We start from the raw sequence: 13,513 nt of genomic DNA on the forward strand, positions 1-13,513 counted from the left end.
AATAGTTTTGAAATAATCTAGCAGATTCGTTAAAAAGTTATGAACAGAATGTTGCAAATTATATGAACCCTGTACATGAAGCAGGCCATTTATTTTAACAAGTGTTTTTCTGGAGCTTCCTGTGGATGGGACAGGGCTCTTGACCTTAAGAATATCTCAAGTGAGACCTGTATCGATAATACTTTGTTAGTAAGTACTGTATTTCTTAAAGGTGATAAAAGTATACTTCAAAATATTATGTTGGCCTGATGCTTTAGTGTGTCACTAGCTAGTTTGTCATTGCTGAAGAAAGGTCTTGGTTCTACTTGCTAAACTTATAGACTAATTAAAAATACATATAGTGTATTGATTTTTACTTACTATTCCTTTTTGTGAAGTTGCTGATTTTCTTTAAAAGTAGTGAAAGAGTACTTATTCTAAAATATTATATCACCTTGAATGTTTTAGTGTTTCTCTAGTTTGTCATTGCTGAAAAAAGTCCAGGTTCATTTTGTTAAACTTAGAGTGTACTGTGTTTTGAAATTTGAAGTAAGAATACAGAATGGTGGTATTTATTTATCAGGGGGCTGTTAAAATGTGTTTGTTGGAATAGTAAACTTGTCAATAAAAATGTGATTATGAAGTATTTTAGTCTCAAACACTGTTGACAGCTCCAAGATTTCCTGCCTTCTCAAAATTCTCTGATCCCTTGGCTTTTATTTAATGCTTTATTACCCTGGTTTTATTCCTTTATCTTTAACCATCCCTTCCTTTTAAAAAAATGAATATTTTCTTCTTTCTGCCCCATAAGTGTATGTGATTTCCCAAAGCTCTGTTCTTGGTTCTTTTCAGTTGCTGTTATGATAGCAGGACAGGAAGATTAAGAGAGCCAGAGGGCCCTATAGGAGACCTGAGACTAAAGAGGGAGGCAGAAAGTGGGGGTTAGATCATAAAATGCCCTATAAGCCAAGTCAGGTAGTTTAAACTGAGGGTAGAGGGCAACCCTTAGAGAGTTTCAAACAGAAAAGTAATATGATCAGATTTCAGTATTTTTAATTTTCAATTTTAATTGGAAAAGTAATACTTGTGAAAAATTCAAACATTGCAGAAGTGTAGAAAGTCTACTCTGTCCCTCATTCTCAGGCCTACTTCCTAGGGACAACCACCATTAGTAATTTGAGGTTATCCTTTTGGCCTTATGTTTCCTGGGTATATACAGTCATACATAGACAGAGACATGTTATTTTTTTTTCTCTTTAAAGAAGAATGAAATAAAATCTGCACTGTGGAGAGATCATTATACCTGTAATATAGAGGATAGACTGGAGGGAGGCAAGGGAAGAAACAGATTGACAGATTAGGGAACTGTTTTTAGTAGACCAGGTAAGAGATGATAGGGGCTTAACTTGGGTTAGGGTGGTAATAGTGGGTATGGTGAGAAGCAGATGGATTTGGGATATTTAAAAGGTAGAGTCAGTATGACTTGCTGGTAGGTTTGGGGGGAATGGTGGGGGAAAGAGTGGACTCAAGGATGAAACTTAGTGTTTGGCTTAGGCAACTGGTTAAATTCACTGAGTTAAGGAGGACTGAAAGAGGAATAGATTTTGTGGGAAGAATGGGCAGATGATGAGTTATATTTGGATACATTGAGTTTGGGATACTTGTGGTTTATGCAAGTAAAGATGTCCAGTATATGATTCAGAAAGGGAAGAGAGAAATCTGTATTATAGATACATGTTTATGGATTATCAGTATCCAAATGGTAAATAAGATGATACGAATTGATTAGCTTGCCTGGGGGAAAGAATACATAGAGAGAAGAGTAGGTGGCCAAAGATGGAATCCTGAAGAACTCCAGCATTTAAGGGACAGAAAGAAGAATAGGAGCCTGTGAAAGAGGACCTGCCAGAGAGGTTATAGGTATGCTCTCAGAGGCCAGGAGAAGAGAATTTTTTGAGAAGAGAGTAGTCAACAGTGTCATGCTGCAGAAAGTAAGACAAGGACTAAAAAGGTCCATTGGATTTGGTAATGGTGCCATTGGTCACTTGATGAGAACAATTTCTATGACATGGGAGTAGAAACCAGATTTCTATCCCATGTGCTCCATATCTAAACAGTCGCTGAATCCTGTCACTTCTTTTATTATTGTCTTTCCCTTTCTCAGTAGCACTTCTTTCCATTTTTTTTTTTAGTACTAGACCGTTTACATAGTCTTCAAATTAATAGCAGTTTGAGCACCTACTCTCTCGTAGACTCTGTTGGAAATACAAAGACATGTAAGATATGATTCCTTTTCCAAGGAGGGGGAAGTAAAGGGGAGAAGGGAAGTAGTTTGAGCACCTACTACGTGCCAGGCACTTGATGTATGATAACTCCTGTAATCCTCACAGTAATGTGAGGTCAATAGTATGCCTCCCACCTTTTTTTTAACAGAAGAGGAAACTAATACTCAGAGGTTAAGTGACTTACCCAAGGTCACACAGAGAGGTAGAGCTGGTATTTGAACTAAGAACTGTTTGACTCCAATGCCCATGTTTTTTTAAAGTAATGCTTTGCTGCTTATGATCTAGTTAATGAGAAGATAAAATTGCACAAAAGTTAGATAGCAGTCAGTTTAAGCAACAGCTTCAAGGTAGTCATAGAAGAAACACCACTGTGTGATGTTTAACTGTTACATAAATTGTAAAGATGATAATTGCTAGACTTTGAGAAATTTCCAGGATAAGAATTTTCATTATTGTTTCTTGTGATTTTTAGTGCCTGGCAGAAAGTAGATGCTTAATAAATGTTTAAATGAATTCAGAGGGAGTGATGATGATAAGTAGGGGTGGCCAGGTAGGGATTTTAGAGGAGGTGGGATTTAAGCTGGGTCGTAGAAGATGAATCTAACTTTGGAAGAAAGGTGGGGAGGACTTTCTAGGCAGATGGACAGAGTAGGCAAAGTAAAGGGTGGGGAGGGAAGTGTAAGGCAGAGGTCGCAAACAGGCAGCCTGTATGCTGGATAAGGCCTGTAGATGTGTTTTGTTTGGCCTGTGTAATGTTTTAGAAAAATTGGAATTAGTTATCAATATGTAAAATTTCCATAAAAAATCTGGATTTTCTACTACTATTGAAAAATTTAAAGATCTGGTAATCCTGAGCCCACGTTCCTGCATGGCAAATGAGCTAGAGCTGTGTAACTGCTACCCACTCCATCGTCCCCTTGGGTGGATATTTACTCTCCATACCTGATCAACTTCACTCTTGTACGTTTACTGGCCTGGCTCCTATTAGCAAGTTTGCGACCCCTGATGTAAGGTATGTTGGAGGTTGGGGTGGTAGAGGGGTTTAGGAGGACTATGAATAAACCAAATTGGACTGGAGCAAAAGGCTTCATTAATGTGAATCATTGGGGAACATAAAGGTAGATTGGAAGCCAAATTCTGAAGGACCTTGAATGCCCCCCGTGTAGGTATGGAGGAGCCATTGAAAGTTTTTTGAATGGGGAGTGACATGTTCAAAGTAGTGTTAAGAAGATGAATCTGGCAGTAGCCTATAGGATGAAGTAAAGTGAGTAAGGCTTCCTGGTGGGAGGTAATTATGGAGCTACTGTAGTTGTATAGGCTTGAGAAGGTAAGGGCCTTCCTTAATGTTAGTAGCAGGTTGTAAAACAAAGAGTGGAATTGAGAGAGATTACAAAGGAATAGCAATGAATTGAATGTGGACAGAGGAGTCAAAAATGACCCCCTCAAAATGGGAAAATGGTAGGGTCATTAACCAAAATAAGGAAATCAATAGAGGGAGCGAGTTTGGTTATGTTTTATGTTTGTTTTGTATTTGGTTTTTGTTGTCTTTTTTTAATTTTTAAATTTTAAAATTTTTTGTGGAGGGTGTTGATGGGTCAGAAAAGAGCTATTAAATGGTATATGTCTCTGTCTTACATGTTGAAATTTTAACAGTATTATAATTGGAGATTGTTTCTGCTCTAAGCACTAAAACAACTAAAAAGTAAAACGACTTACGTGAGAGCCAGTTCTGTAGCTCAGGGTAGTTTAGGTGCCCGCCTTGCCACTAAACCACACTACTAAGCTGAAAATCACCTTCTTGTTGTAGCTTTGAGCATTTCACTCCACTTTGGTCCTTCTAAATTCCATGGGTTAGCACGTTGCTTATTTTGAATTTCATCTCGCATGCTACAATTACTAGATTTGTCATGTTTGTCTTCCAGTTGATGTAGAACATTCTCATGTTCGATTTCTGGGAAACCTGGTATTGAACCTGTGGGACTGTGGTGGGTAAGTACCATCTGCTTAATTCTTCATGAGGCAAATGTCAATAATCATGGCATCTAGTATAATCAGCACAGAGAATACATTAAAGTAACTATCATTTGTAATAGCTACATTAGTTAGAAATTACTTCAGAATTGGCACTTGATTAAATAAAGATCTCTGACTTTCATGTCATTGTGAAAATGCCCTCTGTATGTGACATGTTTAAGCAGCACTCACACAAGCTGTATCTAGGTATCTGTAGTATGGGATCAAACATTCTTCTCTTTTTCTGATGAATAAATTAGGTTTCTATCTCAGGTGGCCTAACACCAGTCCTGAGCTCTTAACCATCACACCATACCGCGTCATTCTTTGTTATTTCAATAATTATCTCCAGGCAGTCTAAGCACTGTTGATTGGACCTCAGTTCTCCAGCTGAGTTTCCCACTGTTGGAGGAATAGGAGACAGTTTTTCCTCTCATGTCCAAGACACTTCCAGAATATCCTATCATAAATACACATTCACTGTGCATATGGTGCTCCCTTGCATCTCTGTACTGAAGCAACATGTAGCAACATGTAGTGCACAGTGGTTAGGAGCCTAAGCTATGGAGTTAGATTGGGGTTTGTATCTCAGCTCTGTTAGCTGTGTTATCTTGGATAGATCATTTAAACTCTCTGAGCTACAGTTTCTTCATCTGTACAATAGGATTAATGATCGTACCAACTCGTATGGTTGTTCTGATGATTAGGATTATATATATGTATATATATGTGTGTGTATATATATTATATATACATAATATATATATATATATCTCAAGAGTACCTACAAAATAAATAAATGTTACAATTAGCTCAGTGTCTCCCAGCTCCTAGTATAGAGCCAGCCATGGAGTAGGTACTCAATGAATATTTGTTGAAAGAATAACAAATCAGAAAATGACTTCCTTATTGCTAGCAGATGGATAACACCCTAGTAGCTTTCTCCATGTAAATCCTTCCTCAGTATCATTGCTTCCAATTCTGTAATCTGTGTCAAGAGATTAGTTCAAGTCCTTTGCTTTTAGGCACTAACATGTTATTGTCATTTTTACAGATAAGGCACAGCTACTTAATAGCAAAGTGTAGGACTAGAAGCTAGGTTCATGATCTTTTTTTAAAGAAACTGCTGTTTATTGAGAGCATGCTGTATGCCAGGTTTCATGCTAGATTCTTTCTGTAGGAAAGAAAATCTATAGATTTTCAGGATAGCCTCCAGAAATGTAGAAAATTAAATTCACCAGAAACCCCCACCCCAGTTCACTGATTATTCTGGTTTTCTAGAAATCTATTCAACATTCATTCAGCAAACATCTATTGATCACCTACCATGTACCACACAGTGAGCAAAGCATTGAAAGTTACAACATAGTAGATTAACATACACAGTATTTGGTGGCTATGACAAAAACCTTCAAAGTAAATATAATCTTTTTTCTTTCCTTTATTTATTTAGTTGTTTTATTTTTGTCTATTTTTTAAGATTTAATTTTTGTTGAGGTAACATTGGTTTATAACATAAGTTTCATGTGTACAACATTATATTTCTACTTCTGTATACCCTACAGCATGCTCACAACCAAAAATTTAGTTTCTATCCATCCATCAGCATACAGTTGACCCCCTTTACCCTTTCTGCCCTCCCCGCTGCCCCTTTCCCTCTGGTAACCACTACTCTGTTCTCTGTATCTATGGGCTTGTTTTTGTTTTATTTGGTTTATTTATTGTTTGTTTGTTTTTTATATGATGGGTGAGATCGTATGGTATTTGTCTTTGTCCATCTGACTTATTTCACTTAGCATAATACCCTCAAGATCCATCTGTGTTGTTGCAAATGGCAAGTTTTCATCTTTTTTATGGCTGAGTAGTAGTACATTGTATATAGATACCACATCTTTTTTTTTTTTTCCTAGTACTTTACTTCTTTAGAGCAGTTTTGGATTCACAGCAAAATTGAACAAAAAGTATAGATATTTCCCATTACCCCCTGTCTCCACACGTGCATAGCCTCCCCCATTATTAACATTCCCCATCAGAGTGATACATTTGTTACAAGTGATGGACCTACATTGACACATCATTATCACCCAAAGTCCATAGTTTACATTAGGGTTCATTCTTGGTATTGCACATTCTATGTGTTTGGACAAATATATAATGACATGAATCCACCATCATAGTATCATAGAGTAGTTTCACTGCCCTAAAAATCATATGTGCTCTGCCTATTCATCCCTCCCTCCACCCTGACTCCTGGCAACCATTAATCTTCTTACCATCTCCATAGTTTTAACTTTTTCAGAATGTCATAAAGTTGGAATCACACAGTGTGTAGCCTTTTCATATTGGCTTCTTTTTTTTTTTTTCCTTTTTTTCTTTTTGGCTGCACCATGCAGCATGTGGGATCTTGGTTCTCTGACCAGGGATCGAACCTGTGCCCCCTGCATTGGAAGCACGGAGGCTTAACCACTGGACCACCAGGGAAATCCCCATATTGGCTTCTTTCACTTACTAATGTACCTTTTTTTAACATGTTTATTGGAGTATAAATGCTTTACAATGGTGTGTCAGTTTCTGCTTTATAACACAGTGAATCAGTTATACATATACATATGTCCCCATATCTCTTGCCTCTTGAATCCCTCCCTCCCACCCTCCCTATCCCACCCCTCTAGGTGGTCACAGAGACCGAGATGATCTCCCTGTGCTATGTGGCTGCTTCCCACTAGCTATCTATTTTACATTTGGTAGTGCATATATATCCATGCCACTCTTTCACTTTGTCCCAGCTTACCCTTTCCCCTCCCCGTATCCTCAAGTCTATTCTCTAGTAGGTCTGCATCTTTATTCCTGTCTTGCCCCTAGGTTCTTCATGACCATTTTTTTCTTCTTAGATTCCATATATATGTGTTAGCATACAGTATTTGTTTTTCTCTTTCTGAATACTTCACTCTGTATGACAGAATCTAGGTCCATCCACCTCACTACAAATAATTTCGTTTCTTTTTATGGCCGAGTAATATTCCATTGTATATATGTGCCACATCTTCTTTATCCATTCATCTGTCGATGGACGCTTAGGTTGCTTCCATGTCCTGGCTATTGTAAATAGAGCTTCAGTGAACATTTTGGTACATGACTCTTTTGAATTATGGTTTTCTCAGGGTATATGCCCAGTAGTGGGATTTCTGGGTCGTGTGGTAGTTCTATTTTCAGTTTTTTAAGTAACCTCCATACTGTTCTCCATAGTGGCTGTACCAATTTACACTCGCACCAACAGTGCAAGAGGGTTCCCTTTTCTCCACACCCTCTCCAGCATTTATTGTTTGTAGATTTTTTGATGATGGCCATTCTGACTGGTGTAAGATGATATCTCATTGTAGTTTTGATTTGCATTTCTCTAATGATTAATGATGTTGAGCATTCTTTCATGTGTTTGTTGGCAATCTGTATATCTTCTTTGGAGAAATGTCTATTTAGGTCTTCTGTCCATTTTTGGATTGGGTTGTTTGTTTTTATGATATTGAGCTGCATGAGCTGCTTGTAAATTTTGGAGATTAATCCTTTGTCAGTTGCTTCATTTGTAAATATTTTCTCCCATTCTGAGGGTTGTCTTTTCATCTTGTTTATGGTTTCCGTTGCTGTGCAAAAGCTTTTAAGTTTCATTAGGTCCCATTTGTTTATTTTTGTTTTTATTTCCATTTCTCTAGGAGGTGGGTCAAAAGCATCTTGATGTGATTTATGTCATAGATTGTTCTGCCTACGTTTTCCTCTAAGAGTTTGATAGTGTCTGGCCTTACATTTAGGTCTTTAATCCATTTTGAGTTTATTTTTGTGTATGGTGTTAGGGAGTGTTCTAACTTCATACTTTTACATGTACCTGTCCAGTTTTCCCAGCACCACTTATTGAAGAGGCTGTCTTTTCTCCATTGTATATTCTTGCCTCCTTTATCAAAGATAAGGTGACCATATGTGCGTGGGTTTATCTCTGGGCTTTCTATCCTGTTCCATTGATCTATATTTCTGTTTTTGTGCCAGTACCGTACTGTTTTGATTACTGTAGCTTTGTAGTATAGTCTGAAGTCTGGGAGCCTGATTCCTCCAGCTTCGTTTTTCTTTCCCAAGATTGCTTTGGCTAGTCGGGGTCTTTTGTGTTTCCATATAAATTGTGAAATTCTTTGTTGTAGTTCTGTGAAAACTGCCACTAGTAGTTTGATAGGGATTGCATGGAATCTGTAGATTGCTTTGGGTAGTAGAGTCATTTTCACAATGTTGATTCTTCCAATCCAAGAACATGGTATATCTCTCCATCTATTTGTATCATCTTTAATTTCTTTCATCACTGTCTTATAATTTTCTGCATACAGGACTTTTGTCTTCTTAGGTAGGTTTATTCCTAGATATTTTTTGTTGTAATGGTAAGTGGGAGTGTTTTCTTAATTTCACTTTCATATTTTTCATCATTAGTGTATAGGAATGCAAGAGATTTCTGTGCATTAATTTTGTATCCTGCTACTTTACCAAATTCATTGATTAGCTCCAGTAGTTTTCTGGTAGCATCTTTAGGATTCTCTATGTATAGTATCATGTCATCTGCAAACAGTGACAGCTTTACTTCTTCTTTTCCAATTTAGATTCCTTTTATTTCTTTTTCTTCTCTGATTGCTGTGGCTAAAACTTCCAAAACTATGTTGAATAATAATGGTGAGAGTGGGCAACCTTGTCTTGTTCCTAATGTTAGTGGAAATGGTTTCAGTTTTTCACCATTGAGGACGATGTTGGCTGTGGGTTTGTCATATATGGCCTTTATTATGTTGAGGAAAGATCCCTCTATGCCTACTTTCTGGAGGGTTTTTATCATAAATGGGTGTTGAATTTTGTTGAAAGCTTTCTCTGCCTCTATTGAGATGATCATATGGTTTTTCTCCTTCAATTTGTTAATATGGTGTATCACATTTATTGATTTGCATATATTGAAGAATCCTTGCATCCCTGGGATAAATCCCACTTGATCGTGGTGTATGATCCTTTTAATGTGCTTTTGGATTCTGTTTGCCAGTATTTTGTTGAGGATTTTTGCATCTATGTTCATCAGTGATATTGGCCTGTAGTATTCCCTTTTTGTGACATCTTTGTCTGGTTTTGGTATCAGGGTGATGGTGGCCTCGTAGAATGCGTTTGGGAGTGTTCCTCCATCTGCTGTATTTTGGAAGAGTTTGAGAAGGATAGGTTTTAGCTCTTCTCTAAATGTTTGATAGAATGCGCCTGTGAAGCCATCTGGTTCTGGGCTTTTGTTTGTTGGAAGATTTTTAATCACAGTTTCAATTTCAGTGCTTGTGATTGGTCTGTTCATATTTTCTGTTTCTTCCTGGTTCAATCTCGGAAGGTTTTGCATTTCTAAGAATTTGTCTATTTCTTCCAGGTAATCCATTTTATTGGCATATAGTTGCTTGCAGTAATCTCTCATGATCCTTTGTATTTCTGCAGTGTCAGTTGTTACTTCTCCTTTTTCATTTTTAATTCTGTTGATTTGAGTCTTCTCCCATCTTTACCTTGATAAGTCTGGCTAATAGTTTATCAATTTTATCTTAAAGAAACAGCTTTTAGTTTTATTGATCTTTGCTATCATTTCCTTCATTTCTTTTTCAATTATTTCTGAGCAGATCTTTATGATTTCTTTCCTTCTGCTAAGTTTGGGGGTTTTTGTTCTTCTTTCTCTAATTGCTTTAGCTGTAAGGTTAGGTTGTTTATTTGAGATGTTTCTTGGTTCTTAAGGTAGGATTGTATTGCTATAAACTTACCTCTTAGAACTGCTTCTGCTGCATCCCATAGGTTTTGGGTCATCGTGTTTTCACTGTCATTTGTTTCTGGGTATTTTTTGATTTCCTCTTTGGTTTTTTTAGTGATCTCTTGGTTATGAAGTACTGTACTGTTTAGTCTCCATGTGTTTGTATTTTTTACAGATTTTTTCCTGTAATTGATATGTAGTCTCATAGTGTTGTGGTTGGAAAAGATACTTGATACGATTTCAACTTTCATAAATTTACTAGGGCTTGATTTGTGACACAAGATATGATCTATCCTGGGGAATGTTCCATGAGCACTTGAGAAGAATGTGTATTCTGTTGTTTTTGGGTGGAATGTCCTATAAATATCAATTAAGTCCATCTTGTTTAATGTATCACTTAAAGCTTGTGTTGCCTTATACATTTGAATTTTGGATGATCTGTCCATTGGTGAAAGTGGGATGTTAAAGTGCCCTACTATGATTGTATTACTGTTGATTTCCCCTTTTATGGCTTTTCATAGTTGCCTTATGTATTGAGGTGTTCCTATGTTGGGTGCATAAATATTTATAATTGTTATATCTTCTTCTTGGATTGATCCCTTGATCATTATGTAGTGTCCTTCTTTGTCTCTTGTAATAGTCTTTGTTTTAAAGTCTTTTTTTTGATATGGGAATTGCTACTCCAGCTTTCTTTTGATCTCCATTTGCATGGAATATCATTTTCCATCTCCCCACTTTCAGTCTGTATGTGTCCCTATGTCTGACGTGGGTCTCTTGTAGACAGCATATATACGGGTCTTGTTTTTGTATCCATTCAGCCAGTCTATGTCTTTTGGTTGGAGCATTTAATCCATTTACATTTAAGGTAATTATCGATATGTATGTCCCTATTACCATTTTCTTAATTGTTTTGGGTTTGTTATTGTAGGTCTTTTCCTTCTCTTGTGTTTCTTGCCTAGAGAAGCTCCTTTAGCATTTGTTGTAAACCTGGTTTGGTGGTGCTGAATTCTCTTAGCTTTTGCTTGTCTGTAAAGCTTTTAATTTCTCCATCAAATCTGAATGAGATCCTTGCTGGGTAGAGTAATCTTGGTTGTAGGTTTTTCTCCTTCATCACTTTAAATATGTCCTGCCACTCCCTTCTGGCTTGGATAGTTTCTGCTGAAAGATCAGCTGTTAACCTTATGGGGATTCCTTTGTGTGTTACTTGTTGTTTTTCCGTTGCGGCTTTTATGGTGTTAGGGTGTAGTTTCATTCTTTTACATGTAGCTGTCCAGTTTTCCTAGCACCACTTATTGAAGAGACTGTCTTTCTCCATTGTGTATCCTTGCCTCCTTTGTCATAGATTAGTTGACCGTAGGTGCGTGGGTTTATCTATGGCCTTTCTATCTTGTTCCATTTATCTATGTTTCTGTTTTTGTGCCAGTACCATATTGTCTTGATTACTTGTAGCTTTGTAGTATAGTCTGAAGTCAGGGACTCTGATTCTTCCACCTCTGTTTTTTTCCCTCAAGACTGCTTTGGCTATTCGGGCTCTTTTGTGTCTCCATACAAATTTTAAGATTTTTTGTTCTAGTTCTGAAAAAGATGCTGTTGGTAATTTGATAGGAATTGCATTGAATCTGTAGCTTGCTTTGAGTAGTATAGTCACTTTCACAATATTGATTCTTCCAGTCCAAGAACATGGTATATCTCTCCATCTGTTGGTATCATCTCTAATTTCTTTCATCAGTGTCTATAGTTTTCTGCATACAGGTCTTTTTTCTCCCTAGGTAGGTTTATTCCTACGTATTTTATTCTTTTTGTTGCAATGGTAAATGGGAGTGTTTTCTTAATTTCACTTTCAGACTTTTCATCATTACTGTATAGGAATGCAAGAGATTTCTGTGCATTAATTTTGTATCCTGCAACTTTACCAGATTCATTGATTAGCTCTAGTAGTTTTCTGGTGGCATCTTTAGGATTCTCTCTGTATCGTATCATGTCATCTGCAAACAGTGACAGTTTTACTTCTTCTTTTCCAATTTGTATTGCTTTTATTTCTTTTTCTTCTCTAATTGCCGTGGCTAGGACTTCCAAAACTATGTTGAATAATAGTGGTGAGAGTGGACATACTTGTCTTATTTCTCATCTTAGAGGAAATGCTTTCAGTTTTTCACCATTGAGAATGATGTTTGCTGTGGGTTTGTCATATATGGCCTTTATTATGTTGAGGTAGGTTCCCTCTATGTCCACTTTCTGGAGAGTTTTTATCATAAATGGGTGTTGAATTTTGTCAAAAGCTTTTTCTGCATTTATTGAGATGATTATATGGTTTTTCTTCTTCAGTTTGTTAATATGGTGTATCACATTGATTGATTTGCATATATTGAAGAATCCTTGCTCCCTGGGATAAATCCCAGTTGATCATGGTGTATGATCCTTTTAATGTGTTGTTGGATTCTATTTGCTAGTATTTCGTTGAGGATTTTTGCATCTATATTCATCACTGATATTGGTCTGTAATTTTCGTTTTTTTTAGTATCTTTGTCTGGTTTTGGTATCAGGGTGACTGTGGCCTCATAGAATGAGTTTGGGAGTGTTCCTCCCTCTGCAATTTTTTGGAAGTGTTTGAGGAGGATAGGTTTTAGCTCTTCTCTAAATGTTTGATAGAATTCACCTTTGAAGCCATCTGATCCTGGAGTTTTGTTTGTTGGAAGATTTTTAATCACAGTTTCAATTTCATTACTTGTGATTGGTTTGTTCATATTTACTATTTTTTCCTGGTTCAGTCTTGGAAGGTTATACCTTTCTAAGGATTTTTCCATTTCTTCCAGGTTGTCCCTTTTATTTGCATAGGGATGCTTTTAGTAGTCTGAGGATGCTTTGTATTTCTGCGGTGTCTGTTGTAACTTCTCCTTTTTCATTTCTAATTTTATTGATTTGTGTCCTCTCCCTCTTTTTCTTGATACGTCTGGCTAATGGTTTATCAATTTTGTTTATCTTCTTGAGGAACCAGCTTTTAGTTTTATTGATTCTTGCTATTGTTTTCTTTGTTTCTATTTCATTTATTTCTGCTCTGATATTCATGATTTCTTTTCTTCTGCTAACTTTGGGTTTTGTTTGTTCTTCTTTCTTTAGTTCCTTTAGGTGTAAGGTTAGATTGTTTATTTGAGATTTTTCTTGTTTTTTGAGGTAGGCTTGTATAGCTATAAACTTCCCTCTTAGAACTGCTTTTGCTATATCCCATAGGTTTTGGATCGTCGTGTTTTCATTGTCATTTGTCTCTAGGTATTTTTTGATTTCCTCTTTGATTTCTTCAGTGATCTCTTGGTTATTTAGTAACGTATTGTTTAGCCTCCATGTGTTTGTGTTTTTTATGTTTTATTCCCCTGTAATTAATTTCTAATCTCATAGCGTTGTGGTCAGAAAAGATGCTTGATATGATTTCAATTTTCTTAAATTTACTGTGGCT

At 36.6% G+C, this 13,513-nt stretch overlaps 1 protein-coding gene across 5 annotated transcripts in view; it reads left to right on the top strand.

Moving 5' to 3' along the window:
* Positions 1–13,513, top strand: part of RRAGB (Ras related GTP binding B) — a 57,551-nt gene that overhangs the window by 6,563 nt on the left and 37,475 nt on the right. For 4 of the 5 annotated variants that reach the window (XM_061177923.1, XM_061177918.1, XM_061177921.1 and 1 more), the window contains exons 4-5: positions 2,172–2,255; positions 4,187–4,253. In XM_061177923.1, the coding sequence (XP_061033906.1) occupies positions 2,172–2,255; positions 4,187–4,253 (151 nt within the window). The remainder of the gene's footprint in view (positions 1–2,171; positions 2,256–4,186; positions 4,254–13,513) is intronic. The other variant, XM_061177920.1, reaches the window with a different exon arrangement.

Source organism: Eubalaena glacialis, chromosome X, assembly GCF_028564815.1.
Source record: "Eubalaena glacialis isolate mEubGla1 chromosome X, mEubGla1.1.hap2.+ XY, whole genome shotgun sequence".
Classification (NCBI taxonomy): domain Eukaryota; kingdom Metazoa; phylum Chordata; class Mammalia; order Artiodactyla; family Balaenidae; genus Eubalaena; species Eubalaena glacialis.